Source organism: Penicillium rubens, assembly GCF_028828025.1.
Source record: "Penicillium rubens strain IBT 27055 chromosome Unknown utg000001l_segment0_segment0, whole genome shotgun sequence".
NCBI classification, from domain to species: domain Eukaryota; kingdom Fungi; phylum Ascomycota; class Eurotiomycetes; order Eurotiales; family Aspergillaceae; genus Penicillium; species Penicillium rubens.
The window spans coordinates 836,573-863,244 of NW_026890599.1; the positions used below are offsets into that span (position 1 = coordinate 836,573).

Here is a 26,672-nt window from a genome sequence, read left to right on the forward strand (position 1 = left end):
ATATATGTTATAGAGACTCTAGATTCAATATAAAATGTGTACATCTCTTTAAATGCGTAGGGTTGAGGAGCCCTGATTATTGATTGGTCACCGCCTTGCGCGACTGGGGGGCTTTTGGGGAACAGGAGCTCTGGGAAATTTTGGCAGATCAACCCCTCCGACCTTTCGACTCAACATACCCCTTTTCTTATTTCTTTTATTTTTTTTATTGAACGGTTTCGTGTTAGAATACCGATCTAATCATGGCCTTCAACGGCCAAACCCCCACGATTGTCGTGTTGAAGGAGGGTATGTGTTGTCTCCAGTGCGGGCAGTTTTGTTGGTGGGATTCTGTAACCCATGCTAACTACTGCTACTTTGAAATCTACAGGCACAGATGCTTCTCAGGGAAAGGGTCAGATTATCTCCAACATCAACGCCTGTGTCGCAGTGCAAGGAACAGTCAAGAGCACTCTCGGTCCTTACGGTGGTGATCTCCTGCTCGTGGATGCCAACGGCAGACAGACAATTACAAACGATGGAGCCACAGTGATGAAGGTGCGTCTTGCTATTGATGCAAAATCTATGACCGGATGGAGTTGGTGATTCTGACTTTCGTGTATTTGGTAGCTTTTGGATATCGTGCACCCCGCCGCCCGCATTCTTACGGATATCGCTCGGTCCCAAGATGCCGAAGTCGGTGACGGAACAACCTCCGTGGTTGTCCTGGCTGGTGAGATTCTGAAGGAGGTGCGAGACCTCGTTGAGCAGGGTGTCAGCTCGCAGACCATCATCAAGGGTCTGCGGAGGGCAAGCGCCATGGCAGTCAACAAGGTTAAGGAGATTGCAGTGGACATGATGGATGCTTCAGTCAGCCAGGAGAAGAAGGTCGAGACACTAAGACGGTTAGCCGCAACAGCCATGAACAGCAAGCTTATCAAGCGGAATTCGGACTTCTTCACAAAGAGTGAGGATCCCTACCCAGTGGTTGCAATTTTGCTCCCAAGGCTGACGAGATGGTATCATAGTGGTTGTGGATGCGGTACTTTCGCTGGACCAGGATGACCTCAACGAGAGGTTGATCGGTGTCAAGAAGGTTACCGGTGGTGGTCTCCAGGATTCGCTTTTCGTCGACGGTGTGGCTTTCAAGAAGACTTTCTCCTACGCCGGTTTCGAGCAGCAGCCCAAACACTTCGAGAACCCTAGTATCGTGTGCTTGAACGTTGAGCTGGAACTTAAGAGTGAGAAGGACAATGCGGAAGTCCGTGTCGAGCAGGTCTCGGAATACCAGGCCATTGTCGATGCTGAGTGGCAGATCATCTTCAACAAGCTTGAGGCTATCTACAAGACAGGAGCGAAGGTCGTGCTTAGCAAGCTGCCTATTGGCGATCTTGCCACACAGTACGTGCTTCTTATTTACTATAAGTTACGTGTCTAGACACTAATGATTTGGTTCTCAGGTACTTCGCGGACCGAGACATCTTCTGTGCTGGCCGCGTGGCCTCCGACGACATGGACCGTGTTTGCCAGGCTACCGGAGCTGCAACCCAATCGACTTGCACTGACATCCAGGCGCGCCACCTGGGTACATGTGGTGCATTCGAGGAGCGCCAGATTGGTGGAGAGCGCTTCAACCTGTTCTCCGACTGCCCTCGCGCTAAGACTTGCACTCTCGTTCTGCGTGGTGGTGCTGAGCAATTCATTGCGGAGGTGGAGCGTAGTCTGCACGATGCTATCATGATTGTCAAGCGTGCTCTGCGCAACACCACCATCGTTGCTGGCGGTGGTGCTACTGAAATGGAGTTGTCGAGCTACATGCATGGATTTGCCGACCGTAACGTCCCGCACAAGCAGCAGGCCGTCGTCAAGGCGTTCGCCAAGGCCCTGGAGGTTATTCCCCGCCAATTGTGTGATAACGCTGGCTTCGACGCTACAGATATCCTGAACCGCTTGCGTGTGGAGCACCGCAAGGGTAACACCTGGGCTGGTGTGGACTTCGACAAGGAGGGCGTCCGTGACAACATGGTTGCCTTCGTTTGGGAGCCTAGCCTGGTCAAGGTCAATGCCATTCAGGCCGCAGTGGAGGCTTCTTGCTTGATCCTGAGTGTGGACGAAACGATAAGTAAGTGACCGCTAATTATTTCCACTCTTCATCCTCCACATCATGACTAACCTATCTTTTTTTCTTATCAACAGAGAATGAGGAGTCAGCTCAACCCGGTCAACAGCGCGGTATGCCGCCAGGTGCTGCCCAACGCGCCCTCCGGGGCCGTGGCCGCGGCATGCCTCGACGAGGATAAACGAGTTTGATCAGGACTGGATGATGCTCGATGATATTCCCCCCCAAAAAAGAAGGACACCTGCATGATTGAAGGACAAGTGGCTTCAGAGCCGGTGTTTGTGAGATGAATATTGAATATGAAGTACAGGGAGAATAGAAGACGAGTTGGTAGAGATAACCCGACTTAACAACGCAGTCTTTCCAAGTATGTTGTACATACAATATAAACATAGTCCTCATGAAAAGATTCCTCAAAACATGATTAATTACATGCAGGTGAGATATCATATGCACTTCTAAGGCTGAGCCGATCCGAGCACATGTAATTCTGCAATGGAGGCTTGTACCGGTATTCACACGGAGTACTCCGTGCTATTTTGCTTTTCGCTTATTGTATTTGGAATCAATGTCTATTTATGTAGCTCTATTCTAGACCTTTAACCCATTTTACATCTCATTGGCCCATTTCTGACGCCAAGACAGTGCTATTGAACCCCCTTGAGCTGTATGACGTGCAGAAGAGCGATCGACTTCGTATATCGTGTGTATGGAGTATGATTTATGTTTATTGCTTCTTGTATGAAGTACAATATGTTGTACATAAAAGTACAGAGGGAAAATCTTCAAGTATAATGTGAGGCCCAATGACGGGTTCTTGGGCTCCCAGGGGGTTGATCGGGGCTGCCGATGAACCCATGTCAGATATAAAAGTCAAGCCGGAGTACTTTGGGCTTTTTGCTGTGTTTCTTGTCTTTTTTTCTCCTTTTTCTTTTCTATTTTCCCCTCTTCTTTTTATTTTTGATTGTCGAGTTGCTAATCCAACACAGCCTTACAAGGAAATAGTCCACAGGCCACGAACCTCTTAGTAAGTGGCGAGTTTCCAGTCTGACGATCTCCCAAATATCTCTTAATTTCTTTTAATCCCTCGAATCGTCCGAACTCTTTGGTTTGATCGTATTTTTTGGGACATTTTGCTTTCAAAAATTTACCTTGTTGCACTCTTCAAGGCTTGGCGCCGTACTTCCGATCTGTTTTGCTTTGAATCTCCCCTTCTCCACATTCAACATCGCATTCTGTACTCTACATCTTTACAGTTCGCTTGATTTCTTGGGTGGACTTGGAGAGTTTCTCTGATGTCTTACTATCCACCCTACTCAGGCGCCCCGGGGTACCCCCCGCAGCAGCCGTCATATCCCCCGCAACACCAGTACCCGTACGCTTGCTTATCCCTTTGCTCTATTGAGAGTATGCCCAATAGTCTGACGGAGATTCGATTACAGACAAATGAATCATCACCAGCAGCCATCTTATGGCGGTTATCCCGGCCAGTCCTACCACCAGCAGCCGCACCATCAGCCGCCGCCGCAATCCAACCCGTACGGTTACAGCCATTCGTCCCAGCCATCTCACCAGTCTTACGGCGCGCATCCCCCTCAGCAAGGTTACAATGTATGTTATGATGAATTTTGCGAATATACACGGGATTGACATGTATCAACCATTCCCAGGCTCCGCCATCTGGGTACAACCAGCACCCGCCCTCTCAACCAATGCAAGGAAGACCAGGTTTGCCTACCATTCCCCAAACCACTTCGGCAGTGAAAGCTAATAATGCGCAAATTTAGCCTACGGCCAAAGTGGCGGTCCGGCACCTCCTCCCAGCAATCCCGTCGCCTTCGGTCACGGCGCTCCCCAAGGCTATAACTTTCAATACTCCCGCTGTACAGGCAAGAGAAAGGCCTTGTTGATTGGTATCAATTACTTCGGCCAGAAAGGTCAGCTGCGCGGATGTATCAACGATGTCAAGAACATGTCGACCTACTTGAACCAGAACTTCGGCTATGCTCGCGAGGACATGGTGCTCTTGACCGATGACCAGCAAAACCCAATGAGCCAGCCGACCAAGGCAAACATTCTTCGGGCTATGCACTGGCTGGTCAAGGATGCGCGTCCCAATGACTCGTTGTTCTTCCACTACTCTGGTGAGTAATTTTGCCTCAATCGCTTCGATGGCGGTAGACTAATAAAAACCCAGGCCACGGCGGTCAGACACCCGACTTGGACGGCGACGAAGATGATGGGTATGATGAGGTTATCTACCCGGTGGACTTCCGGGTTGCAGGCCACATCGTTGACGACGAGATGCACCGTATCATGGTGCGGACTCTACAACCGGGAGTCCGGCTGACAGCGATCTTCGATTCCTGCCACTCTGGCTCCGCTCTGGATCTTCCCTACATCTACTCCACCTCCGGTGTGCTCAAGGAGCCCAACCTGGCCAAGGAGGCTGGCCAAGGCCTGCTTGGTGTGGTGTCGGCATACGCGCGTGGTGACATGGGCAGCATGATGTCCACCGCCATGGGCTTCATAAAGAAGGCCACTAAGGGCGACGAAGTGTATGAACGCAACAAGCAAACTAAGACTAGTCCCGCAGATGTCATCATGTGGTCTGGCAGCAAGGACGACCAGACCAGTCAGGATGCCCAGATTGCCGGTCAGGCCACTGGTGCCATGTCCTGGGCTTTCATTGCCGCGCTTCGGAAGAACCCTCAGCAGAGTTATGTTCAGCTTTTGAACAGCATTCGTGACGAGCTCTCGACCAAGTATACCCAGAAGCCACAGCTGAGCTGCAGCCACCCCTTAGGTAAGATTCTCGGGTCACTTGGGCCGTAATCAGATTTTGACAATCTCTACAGATACCGACATCCTTTATGTGATGTAATTGCACTTGGAAATGAAGACAAGGAATGATGCTTGTCTGGCTTTCCATGAAGCATGCTCATGTGTTTAACGAATCTCCCTGTATGTAATTCCACCCTCGGTGTTGCAGTGATTATTTGGCCTGTGGGTGGTTGGTGCACTATTTGTGATTAATCTTTATGAACCTGTGATTTATCACTATTTATTCTTTGAAAATCAAGTGCAGAATACCTAGGGGATTTTCTTTCCTTGGATTTCGCGTCCCCGTTTTAGTGCTCTCGTCGCTCTTTGTCTAATGAGTAGCATATTCACTAGCACCACTGAGGCTACATGGCTTAAACAGAACAAGGGTTGGCTTAAAGGCCTTAGGGAACGTGCAGAGCTTGTCCATGGCATCGCTACTAATTCCGACAACACCAAGAAACCAGAAGTAATGATTCAAAAGATACTCGCGGGCAACTATCTATGAATATAGCGCTGGAGCTCTGGAGAACCTTCTGTTACGACAGGCTTCACATGTTTGCTAGCTAGCATATTAGCTAGTCTCACACAGATAGAGAATTCAACCTTGTTCTCTCTCTCCCTCTCCCCCTGGCCCTTGCCGCCAGATAACATTCCAAGTCCGCTATTTCAGATGTCATGTCCCTAGCAAGGAACCCTCATATGCACTCCTTGGCATCTTTCGCGCGCGAGTTCATGAGAAGGGCGACGATTAGACCATACAGGCCTTATGCACGTATTAGCTTCTCATTCTGCGTAAGTCCAGCAGTTATGATCTCATTCTTACCAAGAACTTCAGCGAAGATGAGTATCAGAATCATGCCGACATACAGTCTTGGCTGCTGAGCTGTTCCACGAACTCCGGCATCACCAACAACGCCAATAGCGAAACTAAAATCATGATAAAAGGATCATGTCAGCTGGGTCTCGGGGATATCTGTTACGCAACTTACCCAGATGCCAAGCCGGCAAGGCCGACAGAGAGGCCCGTACAAAGCTGGACCAAGCCTGTGTATAAGGGGATATTCTGCTTCAGGTCGTTTGCGACAAGAACGGAAACGACTAGGCCATAGATCCCGATAATGCCAGCCATCACAACCGGGACTATGTCTATTGAACCACGTTTGGATTAGCGTCGTATTCTCACTCTACAAGCTCTTCAGACTTTCAGACGTGACATACTCTTTACAACGAGGTCGGGTCGCAAGACAGCCGTCGAGCAAACGCCAACGCCGGCCTTAGCAGTTCCGTAGGCAGCACCGAAACAAGTGAAGACAATTGCGCAGACGCAACCCATCGAGCCAATAAACGGCTGGGGGTCCCAAAGTTAGCTACTTGAATTGGGGTAGCGAGTTTAGACACGGTGAGGGGAGGACATGAGCGTTGTCTGATGTCTGGTCGTCACATTCGAAACAGCCACGGGGGTGGGCGAACTCACGGCATAGACAGGACTAAGAGAAGATTTAGCATGGATCAGGTACAAGAAGAAGTGTAGAGAAACGGATTTTGCACTAGAAAGAGACCAGATGAGATTCCCGGGTCCGCCAGCTTTGCTTACCACAGTTCTGAAACCATTTTGCTCATTGATTTGGCTACTTGAGCGCTCTGGGAGGACAGCTTAGGAGGAATGCTTGAAGACAAGAATACGATCCCAAGAGACGGATGTTATCGATGTTGCCGTAGAGAGAAGGAGTTTAGGTGGTAGGATCGAACTGAGACATTTCCCAGGCCATGTCTGCCTGGCATTACGCTTCCAGAAGACAGGCCGTAAGTGGCCAACAGGAGCGCTAGTGCGATTACTCGTTATCTGCTAGTATTTCTTACACTAACCCTTAAGAAGAAAAAGATATAGTTAAAATAAAGTATTAGCTTTAGTACCGTATTACTATCTACATGTAACCATGGAATGGATACTAGTCGAACATACCCAATAATAAGATTATTCTATAAAAACCTTCTAAGCCTCTGAGCTTGGAAACACGAATATATGTTTTATTCAATTTTCTAAAAAAAAAACAACCCTCATTCAGCCATTCCCTGGATCTCTATTCCTCCAGTAATGCGCAGATATAAATAGCTTGACGATAAGCGTCGGTCTTTCTGACATCATGGTAAACAACTGCCCATCTGGGCATCTGCACAACTGACATATGTACTTCTGGCGGTGCAATGTTACATTATGGGAAATCCAAGTAGTTCGTTATTTCGATCAGGATCAAAACCAAAATCAGCAGGCTGCAAGCTCTCCGTCCACTATGTAAACATGTTCGACACGATATGATGGGATTCGCCATTGGCGGGAGAGCTGACCGAGCGACATCCTTATGGCGCTGTACGGAGTTCATATCCTCAAGGGGACCGTCATATGTCATTTTTGCCCCCGAGCAGCATCCGCGGAGATAGAAGCTCCTCAACTGCTCTGGATATCCAATACGACAAGTACGGATTCGATCCCAAACAAATGACCCCGAATCAAGCACAATGCAGTCATTTCTCCAGCACCGCGTCCTCCGCAGAAAGCTCGAGCAACAATTTGTTACAAAGCATGAGAAGCCCGAGAATGTCTGGACCCATGAGGGCCAGTACGGTTACCGTGAAGGAGAGATCTACACGCATCCCCGGGAGCGGAGTGATGACTTGGCTGCCGAACGAAGGAGGGAGCATGGCCGTCGTACTTTCATATCTGGACCGTCTCTTCAACCTCGCCATTCCGCTGCATCACATCTGGGGCGGGAAGGAGATATCGAGGGCGCGGAGTATGATCCGGACCTCTCAACCGATCCGCATACCATCAATTCAGCAGAGACACTGGGAAACACGCCTGATATTATGGTGACTGGCGTTGAAAGGCCCCGGCCCGGGTTTTCGACAGATAGTGAGTCTGACATTGAGTCCGTGAAAAGGAATAAACTCGTTGTCGTCACGTTCGAAGGAGAGGATGACGAAATGGATCCTCACAACTGGACACTAAGACGTCGAATGTTGGTGACTCTTCTCACTGCACTTATGGGGTGTGTGATCTTCTGGTCATCCACAATTGATACAACTGCTCTCCCAAAAACCAGAAAAGTGTATCATACCAGCTTTGAAGTCCAGACTTTGCCAACTGGTACGTGGTTAACACTTTGAATCACTTCAACCAGACTAACCAAGGTTATCCAGCCATGTTCCTAATTGGTTGTGGAGTAGGCGCGTTGATAACAGCGCCTATATCAGAAGTCATCGGACGCAACCCTGTGTACATCCCCACCATGATCGGATTCATGTTGTTCAACACGGGGGCAGGGCTTGCCCAGACAATAGTACAGCGAGTTGTGTGCCGCGGTCTAGCTGGATTCTTCGGGTCTGCCCCGGCAGTTCTATCGGCAGCAACCCTGGTGGACGTCTGGTCGCGCATTGAACGAGTCTACGCCTTTCCGATATATTCTATAATCATCTTCATAGGTCCAATAGTGGGACCAACACCGGGATCGTTCGCCGTCGATGCTGAATCGGTAAGCTGGCGTTGGGTGGACTGGATGACCATAATCTTCGCAGGACTCGTCCTGATCCCGGTTGTGCTCTTTCTGCCCGAGTCATACAGTCCGATCCTACTGTACTGGAAAGCACAAGAACTCCGCCGCCTAACAGGCGACGACCGGTACCGGTCTCCGTTAGAGTTCAGAAAAGCCACCTTCGCCCACCGGCTGCGTGCCTCACTATATCGACCACTTCTGCTTTTTGCAACGGAGCCAATCATCTTGATCCATTCGGTCTACCTCACAGTCCTGTTCATGATCCTGTACACCTTCCTCGCGGGCTACGTCTCCATCTATCATATGGCAAGCCACTTCAGTCCGACCTCCACTGCCCTCGCATTCCTAGGCATTTTGGTCGGAGTCCTGCTTTCTCTACTGATACTTCCGATTTCAATGTGGCTCCTCCGTAGAGAGATCTACCGCAGCCGCAGGAGGGGCGAACACCGCCCGGACCCGGAGATCAGTCTGTACATGGCTATGTTCGGTGCACCTGCTGTCCCCATCTCGCTGTTCTGGATGGGCTGGACGGCCGAACTTGAATTCTCCTACTGGAGCCCGCTCGTCGCTTCGGTATTTTATGGCTTTGGGACCGTGTGTATCTTCGTCTCGGGGTACCAGTACGTCTCTGATGCGTTCGAGTCACATGCTACAAGCGCGCTTTCCTCTCTTCAGATGACGCGGCTTGTTGGTGCCGGCGCTATGGTTATTGTCGCGGAAATTATGTATACTAATCTTGGCGTTGGATGGACATTGACTCTTTGGGGTTGCCTTTCGGCGTTGTTTACGCCTGTGCCTTATTTGCTCTATTGGAGGGGATATAACCTCCGCCAGCGGAGTTGGTACGCACGCAGGCATGAACACGACTGAGGTATGTGTACATTGTATATGAAAGATGGTCCAGAATTGAAGCATGGTGGTTAACGCCGTTTTCGTATCTAGTGCCTGTCTGTCAATCTTAGTACATTCTCATGAGATTCAACTCTGAACGCCAAGTTATGAAAAATCTCAGGCGAACGATCTCACCCAACGTCGCTTCGGTCCTTCAGGTAGAGATCCTCCATAATGTAGACCCAAAACAACTTGCTAGATAATGAATCCTCGTAACGAGCCTTGACCTCGATGTTGTCCGCTAGATCGTAGAATTCATCTCCTCATCTTCATGAATACAGATGAACAGAAATAGGCCTAGGAATTAGTTATATTATATGAATGGATAGATGAAAGAGAAATGCAAAGCAAGCTAACCCTACACGGGTGCGAAATAGGCAAATGTAAGGGAGATAACATCTCAATAATGTGTTAATAACATGCCATGGACGTATTAATATATGTATATGTATTTCCCTACTTGTAGCATAGAACGAGCTTTGAATGCTCAAAACGATCGAAAGGAACTTTAATTTAAGGTGAACGGGAGATCGTTGAATCGATTAACCAATTGACCAATCAATCCACTTTCCCGCCTTGCTTCTGGAGCCTCACCTTATCCAATCTATACATTGTATACAACATACCCGGTACTCTTCAGGCATCTGGATCGATCTTGGGATTGATATCACGATCGCTATTGACGGAGATTGCGACGGGAATTGGGTCCCGACCGGCATTGCGATTGGTGACCCAGGGGGAGGTTGAGGACGGAGCTGGATCAGGGACCGAAGCAAAAAGAGCATTGTACCATGCTAAACATTTTGTCAATTAGGTGTATGTTTGCAAAGCCAAGCTATCCAGCTTACCTCAGACTTTCCCCTGTTCAATGTAACTGATCCGATCCAAGACACCCTCAGCAACTTGCAGGTCTTCACTGTGACGGCCAACATGCTTCTGCAAATTACCAGTCAGATAAGGATGCTAATAACAGTAAGCCAATCTCTTATAGATCTATAACAGATCGGTGTGCATAAGCAAGGCGCTTAGGGTCAGGTCACCTCACATTGCTGGCAGTTTACAATGGAAAACGACAATATTGCTTGCCAACCTGGATATTCACATGGTTGTTCTCATCCCATATTGTATATGTCATTGGTCAGCTATATATATACTTCTTCTATGTGAATCCACCTATCAAGGAAGCTTGGCTGTAGCCATATACCCTTTCGTATTTCGGCATCACAAGTTGCCCACAAGCAACTTCACCAACGTAACGGAGTTAAGCATGGTGCTTAGCTAGAAAGGTAGGAGCAGCCACGATCAGAATGAAATAGAGCCAGGATAGGGAGCCGAAAAATCCAATGCAATTTCTTTGAATGATGTGAGAATTCGATGCGGGTAAACCAAGATCCCGCTGGCCTAAAAACCTCTGGATCTACAATGGTCTGTATAAGACAGGGAAGGGTCACGTGCATATATCGGACAAGTCAGTCGCGCTTCAACTCCAAACACGCGTTCAACCTCAAAATTTGATGTCTGATTTTGAGAAGACACCGCCGTACCTATAACTTGATCTATGGACATTACTAGAAGAAATACCGCAGTTTCTCATTGAATCTGTGCTCGTTCTGGCCTTGATTCTGTTCTGTGATGTCCATCATCCTTGAAGACAACCAGCCCCCAGGGTTCTTACGCCTCGGTCCAACATGGTATCATGAGATCCCTTTTTTACCTCATGGATGGGAGACAACCAATGATAGAGGATGTGGATCACTCAAGCATGCAGCAATGAAAGCAATGCTGCGGGACCAGTCGGCACTCAAGCCTGAGTTATTCGAATACGTCCACTGGTATATGGCAGAATATCTTTGGGATGCCCTGAAAAGATGGTAAGTATTATCGGGAGATTCTTAAACTCTCTAAGCAGATTACTGAGTCTTTCCGTTCAAATCTGACCATCTAAACAGCAACAAGCAGACAATGCATATGTGGAAGATAATGGCCAGCGTTTATCCCGTACAATTCTACAAGGTTAGCCCTTACTACTGCCTCAGTGCTGGCTGTCCCAAAAAGCCACTGAGAGACTACATGGGTATTCTCAATAGCGAAGATTTTCGCTGGCGCGCAATCTTGACGATTGCAACCACATACTGCACTGCCACAGACCTGACCACTATACCAAACATCAAGAATCTGGTTGCCCTAGACGTTCACAACGAGCCATACACGTCGAATAACGCCCCGCTGCACCCCGTGGGCGTTAACAACGACGGTCTCCTATTGCAAGATGGATTTGTGCGTGGTTGGATTGAATCCAAAGCACTACGGCACCTCCGCATTCTCAGATTCTACCACCAGCACGAAATGACCGTTGCATCACTGGCAGCTCTGCGTGAACTACCCGAGCTTCAGCTTGTCGTTGCATACGAGTGTAAGAAGATCACAGAGACGATTCAGAAATATGATAAGCCCGCGAATGGCGTCATTCCCGTAAAAGGATGGTCTGCCTGCAGGCTCGATTGGTTTTGGGAAAACCACGGAACATCAAAAACAATTGATGATAATCTTTTGGCTTTGCATCATGTGTATCAGTCTAGTCTCCAGACACCCGGAGAAGATTCCAGAAGACCATCATCCCTACCAACAAATCTCCCGATTTTGGAGTTCAAATTACCAACCGTCGACCACAGTAAAAGAGACAGGGTCGTTGTTCGCTCCCGCTACAATGCAAAATCAATTGTATTGTTTACTCGAGATCCCGTGAAGCAAAAGCTTGATATCAAGAAGCAGCAACGTGCAAGGGAGAAGAAGAAGAGAACCGAGCCACCTGAAAAGGGGGACCATCCTGCCAAAAGAGCAGTCATGAAAGAGAGGGGACCAATGGACATCTCGGAGACTTTGAATCAGTTTTTTTGATGGATTGTCTATATAGGCTGGTTGGTGGAATGGGATAGCACTTCCGCGCCACCTTTTAGGTGGTACTCCAGCATTACTGTGAATCCCTTGTCATTCGGTTAGCAGGCATAAAGTCCGCTATGATGACCACGGAAATGATCAGGTCACCGGGGTCCATCTACAGATTTTCACATCTCGCCGCATTGGCAACCCCATTTCGGATCGAGAGCATCATCGAGGAAGTATGAGCCGAGATTCCGACCTGCATCCCATGACGATCCGTTCCAGTTCCAAAGTTTCGAGGCCTATGGTTACTTCGAACAAGGTTGTTCTAGCTATTTCGCTGCCGCTTCCGAAATCACAGGAACTGGGCTTATGATTAAAGTCGCACGCATACTTCTTCCCATCTTTTTTTTCTGCCTATCGGCTAATGAAAGGGTTACATCCGTGGACAGAACGGAAGGTCTTGGTCACCCTGACGAAGTAAAGGTCTCAAGCCGAACAAGGTCTTGATACAATTCTTGCTGCTTGTGACAAGAGCTGGGCGAAAGCTGCCACGGAGGCAAGAACGCAATGGAGGCAGGAGCAGCCCTGGAGGTTTCAACCGGACCTGCGCATCTACGTCTGACAAATTTTGACCTGGCTTTCTTAACAAGCCCTTGAGCCTCAATATAGCCAATGGCCCTGGCATGTTGTTCATATGATTCGCATGCGTTTATTACGCCATACGTTGTAATAGATACTTGTATTCTTTGATGGCCCGTTAATTGTTGGTCTATTCTGCATCAGAGTCAAGGTCCGGCTCAATAACAGGGAATGTCAAAAGCGCAGCGATGCCACCCAGTCCCTCGAGACGCTTTCCACTTTCATGATCCGAGCTGAGAATCCGCACGTCACCACCCTCAACATCGCGGACGCGATCCACAAGCGCCACCCAGCGTTTACGCTCGGCGACATCCTGTGATCGAAACAAGCGATTCGAGACAATGAGCACGCCGCCTCCTCGGCCGACAGCACCTTGTTCAACCGCGTCCTCAACCTCGCGAGGACCATAGGTTGCCTTGTTGGTCTCCTTGCGTAGTTGTTCTAGGAAGTCGTCCATCAATTTGGTTTCCCGGGCATACTTGGTATCAGCCAGGAGCCTCTTAACTGCGGGTGACTGCAGAACCTCTGATAGGGAATTCGTGTACCCCGATGCGGAGTGTACAACCACAAGACTAGGTAAAAGTCGCTTGAGTCCAGGAGTCGTTGTTGACGCCTCAGACTGTATGTATTTTTGGAAGCCGGAGGCGACAAACCCGGGCGAGGCGAGAAGCACGGGCCGTACGGCCTCATTGTTGGCGCCTGAAGTAAGGCTGGTGTTGAACTCCATTTGCCGAATGAGGGTTTCGAGTGTGACTTTGAAAAACTTGTTCATTCCCTGGCATTATGCCGCATAAGTTCCGAACCCCGTCAATAGAAACAATAACATAATAGTAGAAACTCACTTTATCATGATCCCCTCCTCCCTGCCGTTTCCGTGGTACTGACATCTCGATCTTTTGCTTCAATATTGTCTGGAATTGGCCGATAAAGCAGATATGAGCCAACCCTTCCTGCATCACTACTGCCACAGCCTCTGCACGGCGCTTTCCGCCCTCATCCACAGCGTCCTTGAGTGACTCAATTGCAATACTGTCCCACCCAACACCTTCTCCACCTGCCCCAATCTCTTTCTCTAACGTGAAATTGCGATTCAACTCTAGGTCGAGAGTATGGAACTGTCCAATCTTTGTGTGCGGGGTTTCATTGATGATTTGTCCTGATACATGAAGCTGAGAGCTCTGCGGGTCAAAGTCGAGATTCTTCACGCGAATTACGAGGTTCAGGTGAACGCGTGCCGAGCTCGTGGACCCGGTATCTTGAACTGTGGTAACTCGACGAATTGCGCTAGCTCGAAGGATATCATCTGGTCGGATCAGGTTGTATGCGTGCCACTAGATTTCGAATTGTGTATTAGATGACTGCGGGGTGCTGAGACGATAAAATGAAGGCTTCAATACCATGTCTTCTGGCTCTTCTGGGCACAATGTCACCGCCCCGGAGCCATTGTGCTCAATTTTATTCTTGATACAGCGCATTCTTGCGGTGATATCACGGTTAGAGGTCAAGGGCTTGTGAAGGTAAAATGCGACGAAGGCAGGTCGGATGTTATTGCGATGTCGTCATATGTTGACCAAAAAATGCGCAAATTGGAAGAACGATAGGTTGCATGCAAGCAGATCGAAGCTTCACAATCTTTGGAATGCTCCTGTAAAAAGAGATAGTCGAGCAAATCAGCCTAAGGAAAGACCGTCGACGATGTTAAACTTGCCAAACACAACCCCACTATAGGATACTGCCGGTAATTCCCGCCCAACAGGCCTGGGAGAACATCACCTACTCTGCTGATGCGCTTATTACGGGAGGTTAATCTTGGTCTCGAATGGATTGTCGGGGAATAGAAAGTTATCGAATATTCCAAATCTCCAAAATGCATAGAATGCAGTATGAGCATCACCCTGCGCCGCCATACTCAGAAGCATGCCTTTTCGATAACCCCAAACCCTAATCAGATCAGATTAGGGCACAATTGGCGTCAAAGCTTGGAGGTCTGATGGTTTTATTATGGCAAGTTCACTGCGATCTGGATTGGCCTGGAAGGGCATTACTCGTAGAATATTTATCTCCTGGGTTCTAAGTCCCTTATGTCCGTCAAGTTACTCATACGAGCCCCACGTTGCATTGATCAGCCATTGATATAGCCGCATCTAGTCCCCTAAAGCGCATATCCCCACTTAGATGGCGTCAAGCTCCAAGAAATGGGCGGAAATTACTGGACTGGACCGAGGTGGTCCGTGGATGTCGAAACCTTTATCTATCAAGGTAACCCCCTCATTTACCTTCTACCTTTCAACCATCAAACCATTCGTACATCATGGCCCCCATTTCGCTGCAGTCTACCTATAAGCTGGTCTCGGGATACGAGATCCCCGTTGTTGGGTTCGGAGTGAGTATCTTGGCCCTTGGAGTTCTGACATGTATGACTGACACTTATCTTGGGAATTAGGTTTACCAAACGTATGACTATCATTGTATAAAACCCCCGCAACAGATTACGTTGGCTAATTCTTGACCAGTCCCTCGGATGTCACTGAGAAAGTGACCCGCAAGGCCATTGAGCTCGGATACCGCCATGTAAGCAGCCACAGAGCCTACGGAGCAAGTGTTCCCAGATCTGACCATCCTATTATAGGTCGACAGCGCCAAAGTCTATGGAAATGAAAAGGAAAGTGCCGCCGCCATCCGCGGGTCTGGACTTGACCGTTCCAAGATCTTCTATACTAGCAAGGTGCCCTCGAAGTGCATGGGATACGAGAAGGCAAAGAAGGCCATCGAGGAAAGCATCGCTGCGGCAAACCTTGGCTACATTGACCTGTATGGACCTTGTTCTCCGGAAAACAAAGCTGGTTAGCAAACTAACACATTGGTTGTCAGTATGTTGATCCACGCACCCTACGGCGGTAAGGAGGACCGCCTCGGTACATGGCGCGCACTCGTGGAGGCCCAAAAGGCAGGTCACGTCCGCTCGTTGGGTGTGTCCAACTTTGCTATCCAGCACCTCGAGGAATTGGAAGAATACATCAAGAGCGGAGCGGGTGGACAAATCACTGTCGGTCAGTACGAGATCCACCCGTGGTGCCCGCGCGAGGATATTGCGGAGTGGCTTCGGAAGCGCGAAATCATTGTCGAAGCGTATTCTCCCCTCGTGCAAGCGACTCGCATGAAGGAGCCTGTTCTGCAGAACCTGGCTAAGAAGCACGGTAAGACCGAGGCTCAGATTTTGGTCCGCTGGAGCTTGCAGAAGGGATATGTGCCCCTGCCTAAGTCAGTGACCGAGTCTCGCATTCTCGAGAACTCGCAGGTCTTCGACTTCACACTGTCAGATGAGGACATGGCCAGCTTGCAGCTCAACACGTACGAGCCCGTGTGCTGGGATCCCGTCCGTGACTGCAAGATCTAAATGACGTCACCAAAATTAGTAAAGCCCAGCGTACCTACCTAGGTAAGTATGAATTGAATTAAGGAATGAAATTCGAAGCACCCAAAAAGACACCGAATATAGATCAACAGTAGACCTTCCAAGGTTGGAAAGAGCGCAGCCCAATTTGGTAATTTGTTGACTTCCGCGGTCGGCACAACGTATCACCGCCAACCAAAAAAAAGCATCAACACTTCCAACCCTTTCTGGTACAACTCACCACGACTCTCCATCCCCATGACCGTACAAGCAGCAGGCAGTCGCTGCCACGGTTGCCCCCACTATGCCGGATGAGCCGCGTCGCATCATCTTGGAGAAATCCAAGACCGTTAAACGCCGGTACCAGCGCAGCAACCAACGATTCCAGTTCACCGCATCCCAGATCGCACGGCTAGATCGCGAGGAGGAGCGAGAAAAGAAAGCCAAGAAGCTACGCGAGAAGGAAAAGAAACGCATCGCCAACAAGAAACGGAAAGCCGAGCAGGAGGCGCAGGCGCGTGAGGAGCGGAAGCGTCGCGGCATTCCGGATCCCAATGCAGCCCGCGTCCCGTCGAGTCAGCCGCTGCTGTCAATGTTCCTAGGGGCTGGAAAGCGACAGTCACCTGCTGCACCGGAGCCTGCGCCTACAGTTACGGAGCTCGAATCACATGATAACAATTTGGAAAGCGCGAGTGGAGATACGGAAGCTGAATCGGATGCCTTTGACGATTTGGATGAGGTATTGGAAAATGACCTATCTGAGATTCAAGATTCAGGTGTCCGGAAAGAGCTTCAAGGCCAGGAGATCGGCACGGCAACCCGGGCTCCATGCAAGGAAGACGACGAGTTCTCGGACTGCTCGGCGTTCGACGACGAAGAGATTATCAAAAAGGCCGAGACGGCTGCTACCACGCGAACGACTGACGAAGAAACGAAGAAACCCTCTATACCCAAGGAATCATCCTACCTACAATCTCCCCCAGCTGTGCTCGCGCTAGAATCATCGTTCGGCGGATCTTTCCAGTACGACCCCGCCGATTTCCTTGAAGCCGAAGCAGCTATTATCACACAAATGAGTCCTCCTGGAATGAAAGACCGTTCTCCACCTAAGGACATCTCCCTTCTACAACCTCCTTTGTCTGATCGACCGTACAGCAGACCCACATTGGCGTCTTCTTTTGGAGATTCCTTTCGAGATGAGACTGCAGATTGGATTGAAGAAACATTTGCGCACGGGAATGGCGACCCTTTTGACGAACTCCATAAAACCCTCTCTCAATGATCTCATTCGAACTTGGTAAATCGCTTCGGCAGCATTTTGTCGCAGGTCAGTTCCTTGGACTACTCCGTACCTCTGTACATTGTCCTGGAAGTCTTGGCATTATGGAGATCGGATCTGGTCCGACAGTCGGGTGATATCCGCGTGCTTCGGATACAACACGACTCTTTCGGTTCGGGAGACGCAAATATTCTGGAGTAGAATCTGAGGACTGAATTGTTTCCGACGGAGTGACCAGAAACGGTCTGCAGAATTCAAAACACTGTATAAATTTGTATTATTATTGTAGCCAGAATCTTATCGGAAATGACGTTACCCTTACCATTTGTATAGATCTCCAGAGCTGCCCGCTTCTCTATTCCTCCATTACTCCATTCCCTTATACTTTGTCGTCTTGAATTAATCCCATCCCACTAAACTCACTATTCCATCCGCAATGCCATTCGTCCAAGCAAACAGCCACCGTCTCAACTATGCCGACTCCCACCCCGACGGGCCTCCAACCCCAAACAGCCTGACCTTCTTCTTCATCCACGGCCTGGGCTCTTCACAAAACTATTACTACCCAGTAATCCCGCACCTTACCAAACTCCACCGCTGTATCACACTTGACACATACGGCTCCGCCCGCTCCCCGTACACCGACGAGACAGTCACGCTACCGGGCATCGCCGAGGATGTCATTGGCGTGATGGACACGCTGCACATCCAAAAGGCCGTCGTAGTCGGTCATTCAATGGGCGGGATTGTAGTGACAGAGCTAGGCGCGCGGTGTCCGGAGCGCATACAGGGCGTTGTAGCCATTGGGCCGACGCATCCGTCGGATACCTTGGTGACGGTCATGAATAAGAGATCGGAGACTGTTCTTGAGTGTAAGTTTTCTTTATTCTACTCTATCTAATTGTGTAGTTCTATGTTATAGTGTGCTTTCAAATTTCTATACCAGTGTGCTAAATTGTCTGCAGCTGGAATCGAACCTATGGCAAATACCATCCCCTTTGGAGCTGTCGGTTCGCGCAGCACCCCGCTTCAAAAGGCTTTCATCCGGGAGTTGATCCTGGGACAGGATCCTAAGGGTTATGCCGCGCTGTGTCGCGCTATTGCTACAGCGAAGCCGGCAGACTATGCCGCTGTCAAGGCGCCTTTCCTGCTTATTGCGGGTGATGAGGACAAGTCCGCTTCTATGGAGGGGTGCCAGCATATCTTCCATCATATCTCGAGTGAGCAGAAGTCCCTCGAGGTTTTGAAGGGGGTTGGACATTGGCATTGTATTGAGGCTGCTGATGAGGTGGGTGGATTAATTGCCAAGTTTGGGGATGTTCTGAAAGCTGTGAATGCTTGAAAGAGCCTCTATTTAGAACGGAATAAGAATATGCCAGTAGATTTGTTTGGCTACATTGGCTCATCAATATGTGCGATGTCGCTGTCGTAAAATACATCAGGAATAAATCATAGAAATGCTACTTTAGTGCCGCTGCTCGTTCATGCGCCACCGGTACTGGCCTCGAACTTCACTAACTTCACATCGTACTCGAGCTCAATGGCAGCTTTGGGATCGTCCTTGCGCGGCACGAAATCCACGACAAGCGAGTCCTTGACAGCAAACACAGAGTCGTTGTCAAGGTACTTATCCTTGCGGTCGAAGATCTGCGTTGTCAAAGGACGGTAGTTATCATAGGTAGCCTAGACAAGATATTAGCTTCTGTCTCAACAACAGAATACAACTCAAAAACTTACAATAATGTGAATATGAGCAGGACGGAAAGGGTGACGATCCATCAGCTCAAGGAGCTTTCCTCCAGGACCATCGTTAGGAACGGGGTACGGCGTCGGACGCAGACAGTAAAACGAGTATCTGCCATCCTCATCCGTCTTAAACTTGCCGCGCAGGTTAAACTCAACCTGCTCGGGATCCTGCTGCTCATACAAGCCGTTCGTAGAAGCCTGCCACACCTCAACCGTCGCACCGACAAGAGGCTGCTTGGTCTGGAAATCCATGACGCGACCGTGCATGAACGCCATCTCCGCATCAGCAGGTTTAGTCTTGACGATGTCCTCTCCGTTCTCGCGGTACGGCGTATCGGCGCGGAAGAACGGGCCTAGGATGGCCGTGGCTGTGGGTGCATCCTGCGCTTCTCCGGCGAGAGTGAAGGTGATTTCGTCGACGAGGCTGTTGCAAAATGAATATATGTTAGCTGGTGACCTTTTACTTCCCGGGAAACAAAATTCAGCTTACGATTCCAGCCCTAGTACATCGCACACCAGCTGTCCCTCGTTCCGCTTGTCGTCGCTCATCTGTCCCGCCCAATTGAGCATCTGCACGCCGGCCATCCATTCGTCGACGGTGAGTTCCTCCTCGCGCGCATAGTCGTGCATGTGTCTGATTAGACCTGCCATGAGCTTCCGCACGCGCGGGGTGGTCTTGGGACCCATCGCGTTGATGACATTGTCTGTGAAGGTGGGATCGAAGCGGTGCGTCGCCATTGTTGCGCGTAAGTCACTATACTGTGATGCGATAGATACGAGCGAGTTGGAAATACAGAAATAAGGAGAGAGGATTTCAACAAGAGAGAATATGCGATTATAAAAACTATTATATACCACGGCGATCCGACGGGACCCTTTCAGTCTGTGATCCAACCAGATCTGACCATAAGCATGACGCTTATTTGAGGATGACCCCGCAGATTTATGTGCATGGCATGATTGGGTCTGGGAGCGTCGGATGTGCAGAAAGTGCAGTGACAAGTCGGTTGGGATTCGGAAGAGGTTGGGCTTCCGATTTCCCCGCAGTCGGGTAGAGTCCTGGAAATCTTGGCAGGGAAATCATTTAGGCTGGGGTTTTGATATGAGATGAAAATATTTCAAGGGCAGCATTCAATACGACGTATAAGTGACATTCTATATAATTTTGGTCATTGGGATTGGCTATACAGAATAGTAAGATAGCACCCTGCGCTAGTTCGGTAGGACCGTATCACCGCAGCCCTCTAACTAGCCCTCCAGGGCTGGAGGCTCCGGGGTTACCTATGTCTAAGTCGGAAGTGGGGACAACTTAGCATGGAAGGATTCCATACTGAACGTGTAGATCGTTGGAAGGAGAATCATTGGTATTCCAGTGGTCGTCTATGAGCTGAACAGAAAGGCCGGCTGGATATGATAATCCCTACAGAGGGTCATACACCACTCATCGCCGGCCTTTGGGATTTCCTTTGTTCGTGAGAGTCTCCGGGAGTCCCTGCAGAACCTCCCCATGCTCCCAAATCTTACCCAGCCCAACCTTGCGCTCCACTACCACATCGAAAAAGTCCAAGGTGACGAACTTCTGCGCCTCGCCCTTTTCAGCCTCACCCTTCGTGACAGGTATGCCCTCACTAAGAATGACCCCGTTCTCACTGCGCCAGAACGGTACTCCTGCCTTTAGTGCTTTGCGCACATCGATATAAATCAATACCTGCGCATCCCGCCGCATGCCCGAGATGACGCGGGAGTCGTCGGGCTTCGGTTTGCTCCGCGCGGCATCTTCAGCGTTGACAGCAAGCACGGACTCTAATGACGGGCCAGTAGCGAAGTGAACGTGATTCCGACCCATGCAGCGTAGTCCGCCGGATTGTAGAATCGCAGGCCAGGTCGCGTGGAACGTGCCGTGGACGACAGTATCGGGCAGTTTCGATTCATCGGACAAAGAAAGCGGCTCGAGGAAAGAGGCCGCATCTACGGTCTTGATGCTGTGGCCTTGGGTCGCGCGAATTAAAAAGTTCGACGGGTCGGTATCTTTCACGGATAATGCTTGGTCGGTGGCTGATTGTTGGGCTTCGCTTGTGGTGGGTGCGGATTCCAGGACGGATGTCGCGGGCTGCTCTTCGCCCACGATAGAGCCGGCTTCGTGCTCTGCATCGGGGGACGTCGCTGGTGTTGTTGTTGCTTGGGTTGTGGATTTGGTGGGTTGTGCGGATGGAATGTGGAGGAGGGCGAAGCGCTTTTTATCGGACGAGTCGACGGCGTGTAGGATCTCGGGGAAGGTGACTTTTAGCGATTTGAGTTTCCTCCAATTTAACTGCACATAGGCATAGTCAGTATATGGCATATTGTGAGAACCGCAAAGCTGCATACCACGTCCGACACGCTCGCATAACCCTGCGTATTCATCTTCAGCCCTTCCTTCTCAGCGGCATGTCGCAGAAGCAAGCTTAATGCTTTGGAGACTTGAACATCGCGACTTTGTCCTTGGCCACGTCCCCGCTTATCTTTGTTGTTTTTCGGGTGATCCATCTGAGAGATTTGGTGCGGGGAGTTGGGAATGATATTTTGGTGGGGCCAAATGTTAGAAGATGCGGCTCTACGAAGAACCTGGAACCTGGGCAGTGAACTCATACCTTACCTACAAAGGTGTGAGTATTAATTGTTACTAATATGTCATACATTGTACCTAGGTAGCTAGCATACATGTACCTAGACATGCATTCTATTAATGAAGTAAATCAAGTATGACGTAAATAAAAGGCTTATTTGTAGCCCAGATATGATCTTGGTAAAGTTATGCAATCTAATTACACATATATGTGATATAATGCTGACTATTTATAGGGAGGATCGCAAAGGTGACCCTCTTCTGGCAGGCCATGGACTATTTCGTAAGATATGGATGATCAAGGACTTGCTGCTATGAGGTTGAAGGTCCTATCCAGCCGCGTTAGTTATGTCGCGTGCTGCAGACGCTCGCCCAAATGCCGATGATTGTTCGAGTGTCTCGGATACCCTTCCACATATTCATGTTCCGTCCAGTATGTATATACATCGTTACTCTACACGATGTTGTTAGCTTACGTCTAATTCATCTTTAGGTCCTAGCTATTTGCTATCTTGGCAAGTGGGCGAGGATCATCCAAGCTTCCTTCGATGGCAAGATACTCACTGTGCAATATTCACGTGCTATGGGCCTTTCAGGATTAAACCACGTGCCAATAGAATCCATTGTTTGTTCGGTATCACCTAAGTCGGCTAGTCGGTCTAGAGAGCTCCGCTCTTCATGCTCGGTAGTTCTGCTCTAGTTCATTGTGTTAGGGTCTATACTTTTCGAACTAGTTAGTAACATTTTCCCGACAGACCCCCTGCTTTTCACGCTTGTCGTTTGCTATCTTCTCAATTGAGCGTCGTCCTCGACGCTTTCTGTCTTCGAGGAAACCCGCCACCCTTATGAACTCATAAGTAAGAGATTTGAAGTGGACTACCTAGGGGACATGAACTGGAAGTGTGCGGTCCAAATGGAAAAGCCCAAGGAAGACAAACCAGAGGAGAAAGTACTAAAAGAGCACAGTCATCTGGCCGGTAGCTCTAGATACATACCTAGGTATATGGATAGTTGCTCAATAATGCTATAATGGGTTTATGGAAATCACCCTGGTCTCCTGTGAGCATAGTAGAGGTATAAATCAGATACAACTTATATACATCGCTCATTTCCGCTTCACTAGTTAATTCAAGATCTAATTAACATTTCTTTCTGCAACTCTATCTTTACATATTTATATTGCTAACTATCTGAACTGTTGTTGCGTTGATCTATTTAACATTTACCGCGAATACCAGACCAATACCTTTTACTGATCTGACCTTCCTTACTCCTGTCTTTACCTGCCTTCACAGTTGTACTTCTCTGCACTTCACAGCGTCTCTCTTTGTCTCTATCTTTTCACCATCTTCACCCTTTTCATATCCCATTTGACACTGTTCCATTACAAGCAAGGCATCTCGCTGAATTTTCGCTTTGATACTTTATCCCCATTCTTATGTCTCACACTCAGTTTATTGACTCCTACATCTACAACCGGGACTCCTTCATACTTCGAACTTCTGCAACAACTCGAACTTCTCTTTCACAGTTCTATTGCCGTCTTTTCTCCGAAGTCAAGTCTACGCTTGCCATTATCACCGGTCAGTCAACGCATCTACTCATCTGAGCTTTCATTGATCGATTGGAGAACTTTTAACCGCCTTCTGTCTCAATATATCTCCTATGCATCGATTTCGTTTATATTGCCCTGACCGGATGTACATCTAGTCATTTGAAACCTCAATTAACCGAGAGCAGATCCTCCAATCAGGTCCACAATCTCTCAAGGCCAAGAAAGATGGCCCCAGCAAAGGAAGCCAGAATGGCTTGCACCGTCTCGGGTGAAACAGCCTTCATTAAGCAGCAGGAAATCCTTCGAGATCGCTGCTCAAAAGCCCTCGCGGACCACCTGAAAGAAAATCCTGATGTTGTATGGACACCCAAAGATGGCCGTGGAGAGCGTCCAAGCTCGTCGGAAGAAGCGGCAAAGCTCAAACTGGTCGTGGATGTCGAATTCGACGAAGAAACCGGCCAGCCAGATTTCCCTCCGGGTAACAACAGACTGTCAGATGAGTTGGTTTATCTGGTGACCAAGTTCATGAACGCCCGCGATCTGGGACGACGATATCCATATGATTTCGACAAAATGGGAAATATTAACCCTCAACGCGTGCCTTCGGGACCCGCTCCAATTATCTGGGCTCATGGACTACCTTTCTTCCCAGTGTACAAAGGGTATTACATCCTCTGTGGACGTGCACACGCCGGTTGCATTGGCTGGTTGCTCCATGAGAAAACGGGCGAGATTATGCAAGCCAATCCGATCTGGTCTGTTGGGGCGGTCGTCGCACCTGACTCTGCTGTAAAAGCTCCTCGGAATATCACTCGTCAGATGACACAGCACAAGCCTTCTGGCTCCGAAAAAAACCCGGGTTACAGGGGCAAAGCCTGGGCTCGTGATGTTGTGGCTGCTGAGCACCATCTCTGCGCGGTTTTTCCGAACCTGGACAGTGACGAGATAGAGGTATGCCCGATGTGGAACTCTTGGGGCTACAATGTTCGCTGTGGGCCTATGAGGAGTGGCGTGAAACCAACTACAATGCCGAAGGATTTCTTCACCAGCCATGGTATCAAGAATATCGACTATGAATCTCTCGCTAGACCATACGGCAACCACCTGATGGACGAGGATGAAGATTCAGATGATAAAGACGATCCAGATGGTGACGTTGAGGTTATAGATCGCGCTGGAGAGAGTGTCGAAGATGCTAGCGGTAGCAATCAACCCATCATGACCCAGTCCGCGTCCCAAATGGATGTAGATATGAACCTCGTCAGCTTGCTGGAAGTTACAAAGCAGGTTCCAGCGCAAAGCCCAGGACAACATCAAGAACAGGTGCCAGAAGAGCAGGATGCAGTGCGAGCTCCAGTGCAGTCTCCAGCGGCGGCGGCGGAAAAGATCAAAGAAGGAGTCAAAGAAAATGTCAAAGAAGAGGCCAAAGAAGAGGTCAACGAAGAGGCCATGGAGAAGGCCATAGAAGTCCCTGTGAAACAGGTCACTGAAGAGACTGCCAAAGATTCCGAAATCGCCCCCTCGGACCTTGAGGAGAAACAACTTGCTGTTTCCAACAGTACTGTAGACACTGAGCTTGCTATGATGACGAACATCGGGGATTCGATTGAACAATCAAATGAGAATCCTGCCCCCGAGCAAACCAGCACAGCTCCTGTCCTTCTAGCGGAGACTACGATACAAGCCACTGCAATTGTTCAACCTATCGAGGTGCAACCGAAGATCAAGCAGTCGGAAATCGAACACGCCGTGACTGGTACATCTGATGACAACACTCACACTATTGAGCCGCTCAAGGTGGAGCAAATTGCACCCGACCAGCCCGGTACTGAGCAGCTGGATCAAACAGCAGCTTCTGTCTTGCCTGAGGATTTGAAAGTTGCAGGAGTTCCTGCGTCTAACAAGACTGACGCCAGCAGGAGCCAAGCACCAGCAGAGGTTCCTATGTAGGATGGGGTGGCGGCAAAATTGAAAAGCCAAAAAAAAGGGAAAATGGGGTCAGAAACGAAACCATATGATATGTCTCAAGGGTCGCTTTTTACTTATGGAAACTCAAGGTTTCTGGCACTGGGGGTTTGTGCCTTTTATCTTTATGTTTTCCGTTCACGATATGCTTTCTTTGCTTTTTGTTTTGTTTTTTTTCCAGTGACACATGGTTGATCACTGTGCTTTGCAATCATTACTACAATATCCTTGAATGTTGGCATTTCTGCCACTTTGAAATGGATTATCTTCATTTGAGAACTACTTGCTTTCTTTGAAAACCTCGTCATTCAGGCTACTACAAGATGCAAGACAATCGGGATCAAAGGGTGGGATCAGGACACATGCCCATACCCACGGCACAAGAATGAGCGCCCAAAAAGCCATGTCTATTCATTCTAATGGCAATAGACAGGAACAACTCCCAAAAGAAGTTTTGAGTACTGGTTTGCTTATATAACTCCGTACCTTTACCTAGGTATATACTTCCGAGGCTGAACATTCCGCTCTGAGTCTATGAGTTGAAAGTATATACCACTGGGACACCAGCCATATTGGATTTTGTTCCTAATAGAAATTGGCCATCTACGTAATATCTAACTTATTATAGCCTTATAACGAATTGAGTAAACATTCTAGGCATATATATGTTATACATCATAATTCCATTTTGTAGGAATTGCGCTGTTCCCTCCATTCTATTACAGTTTTCGACTCTAAAAAGGCATCCAAAAAGACATCCAAAAAGACATCTAGATAGAACACTCAAAAGCATGTCGGTGTGTTCTTACATATGTATGATTCCTCTGGAGCCCGTCTTTCCGGGATTTCTTCTGCCTGTTCCTCCCCCGGGCTCGGGCGCCGGTGTGGGCCCCGCCGACCACCCAATGCTCCTCTCCTCTTCGCCGGTGGTGGCGCTCGTGTGCCGCGCCCTCCGCCTTCCGCCAGAACTAAAAACTGGAGACAGGACTCCATCAAACATTTTCTTGTGTTCAAGCCATGGAACAGTTGGGGACTATGAGGCTTCTTTTCGTGTTTTAATCAATACAATTCTCCAGACATTTCGGCCATATGAGATGAACATGGCCTTGAGGTCTTTCCACATCGCTCCTTCATTGTAGTTGTAGAACTTTGTATACAGTATATGCATACCAAAAATACTTCCAAGGTTGTATCAGTTGCTGAATCATCTTGAACAGATATTGGTTCACTTGGCTGTATT

General features: G+C 49.0%; 12 protein-coding genes across 12 annotated transcripts; 8 read left to right on the plus strand and 4 right to left on the minus strand.

The window, feature by feature from the left end:
- Positions 1–242: 242 nt before the first annotated feature.
- N7525_000347 (chaperonin-containing T-complex subunit CCT7) lies at positions 243–2,279 on the plus strand (the record flags this gene model as incomplete). Its single annotated transcript, XM_002558558.1, has 6 exons — positions 243–288; positions 371–537; positions 610–946; positions 1,008–1,380; positions 1,440–2,101; positions 2,176–2,279. The coding sequence occupies 6 exons, from the start codon at positions 243–245 to the stop codon at positions 2,277–2,279; spliced, it is 1,689 nt and encodes a 562-aa protein (XP_002558604.1).
- A 1,114-nt stretch (positions 2,280–3,393) lies between these two features.
- N7525_000348 (caspase family protein) lies at positions 3,394–4,982 on the plus strand (the record flags this gene model as incomplete). Its single annotated transcript, XM_061211541.1, has 6 exons — positions 3,394–3,473; positions 3,541–3,709; positions 3,769–3,826; positions 3,886–4,242; positions 4,296–4,904; positions 4,957–4,982. The coding sequence occupies 6 exons, from the start codon at positions 3,394–3,396 to the stop codon at positions 4,980–4,982; spliced, it is 1,299 nt and encodes a 432-aa protein (XP_061070767.1).
- Positions 4,983–5,688: 706 nt separating this feature from the next.
- N7525_000349 (uncharacterized protein) lies at positions 5,689–6,535 on the minus strand (the record flags this gene model as incomplete). The annotated part of the gene is made up of 5 exons (XM_002558556.1): positions 5,689–5,851; positions 5,914–6,070; positions 6,143–6,272; positions 6,399–6,411; positions 6,519–6,535. 5 exons carry the CDS (start codon positions 6,533–6,535, stop codon positions 5,689–5,691), a joined length of 480 nt encoding a protein of 159 aa, XP_002558602.1.
- A 906-nt stretch (positions 6,536–7,441) lies between these two features.
- On the plus strand, positions 7,442–9,345 carry N7525_000350 (uncharacterized protein; the record flags this gene model as incomplete). Its single annotated transcript, XM_002558555.1, has 2 exons — positions 7,442–8,069; positions 8,123–9,345. The coding sequence occupies 2 exons, from the start codon at positions 7,442–7,444 to the stop codon at positions 9,343–9,345; spliced, it is 1,851 nt and encodes a 616-aa protein (XP_002558601.1).
- Positions 9,346–11,136: 1,791 nt separating this feature from the next.
- On the plus strand, positions 11,137–12,264 carry N7525_000351 (uncharacterized protein; the record flags this gene model as incomplete). Its single annotated transcript, XM_002558554.2, has 2 exons — positions 11,137–11,237; positions 11,316–12,264. The coding sequence occupies 2 exons, from the start codon at positions 11,137–11,139 to the stop codon at positions 12,262–12,264; spliced, it is 1,050 nt and encodes a 349-aa protein (XP_002558600.2).
- A 754-nt stretch (positions 12,265–13,018) lies between these two features.
- On the minus strand, positions 13,019–14,363 carry N7525_000352 (putative translation factor pelota; the record flags this gene model as incomplete). Its single annotated transcript, XM_002558553.1, has 3 exons — positions 13,019–13,663; positions 13,731–14,219; positions 14,286–14,363. 3 exons carry the CDS (start codon positions 14,361–14,363, stop codon positions 13,019–13,021), a joined length of 1,212 nt encoding a protein of 403 aa, XP_002558599.1.
- Positions 14,364–15,199: 836 nt separating this feature from the next.
- On the plus strand, positions 15,200–16,285 carry N7525_000353 (aldo/keto reductase family protein; the record flags this gene model as incomplete). The annotated part of the gene is made up of 5 exons (XM_002558552.1): positions 15,200–15,271; positions 15,332–15,342; positions 15,402–15,459; positions 15,518–15,699; positions 15,760–16,285. 5 exons carry the CDS (start codon positions 15,200–15,202, stop codon positions 16,283–16,285), a joined length of 849 nt encoding a protein of 282 aa, XP_002558598.1.
- A 301-nt stretch (positions 16,286–16,586) lies between these two features.
- N7525_000354 (uncharacterized protein) lies at positions 16,587–17,564 on the plus strand (the record flags this gene model as incomplete). The annotated part of the gene is made up of 1 exon (XM_002558551.1): positions 16,587–17,564. The coding sequence occupies one exon, from the start codon at positions 16,587–16,589 to the stop codon at positions 17,562–17,564; it is 978 nt and encodes a 325-aa protein (XP_002558597.1).
- A 433-nt stretch (positions 17,565–17,997) lies between these two features.
- Positions 17,998–18,903, plus strand: N7525_000355 (alpha/beta fold hydrolase; the record flags this gene model as incomplete). The annotated part of the gene is made up of 2 exons (XM_002558550.2): positions 17,998–18,433; positions 18,527–18,903. The coding sequence occupies 2 exons, from the start codon at positions 17,998–18,000 to the stop codon at positions 18,901–18,903; spliced, it is 813 nt and encodes a 270-aa protein (XP_002558596.2).
- A 140-nt stretch (positions 18,904–19,043) lies between these two features.
- N7525_000356 (intradiol ring-cleavage dioxygenase) lies at positions 19,044–20,045 on the minus strand (the record flags this gene model as incomplete). Its single annotated transcript, XM_002558549.1, has 3 exons — positions 19,044–19,244; positions 19,299–19,731; positions 19,798–20,045. The coding sequence occupies 3 exons, from the start codon at positions 20,043–20,045 to the stop codon at positions 19,044–19,046; spliced, it is 882 nt and encodes a 293-aa protein (XP_002558595.1).
- A 703-nt stretch (positions 20,046–20,748) lies between these two features.
- On the minus strand, positions 20,749–21,833 carry N7525_000357 (tRNA 2'-phosphotransferase; the record flags this gene model as incomplete). The annotated part of the gene is made up of 2 exons (XM_002558548.1): positions 20,749–21,618; positions 21,675–21,833. The coding sequence occupies 2 exons, from the start codon at positions 21,831–21,833 to the stop codon at positions 20,749–20,751; spliced, it is 1,029 nt and encodes a 342-aa protein (XP_002558594.1).
- Positions 21,834–23,692: 1,859 nt separating this feature from the next.
- N7525_000358 (uncharacterized protein) lies at positions 23,693–25,417 on the plus strand (the record flags this gene model as incomplete). The annotated part of the gene is made up of 1 exon (XM_002558547.2): positions 23,693–25,417. The coding sequence occupies one exon, from the start codon at positions 23,693–23,695 to the stop codon at positions 25,415–25,417; it is 1,725 nt and encodes a 574-aa protein (XP_002558593.2).
- Between the last annotated feature and the right edge of the window lie 1,255 nt (positions 25,418–26,672).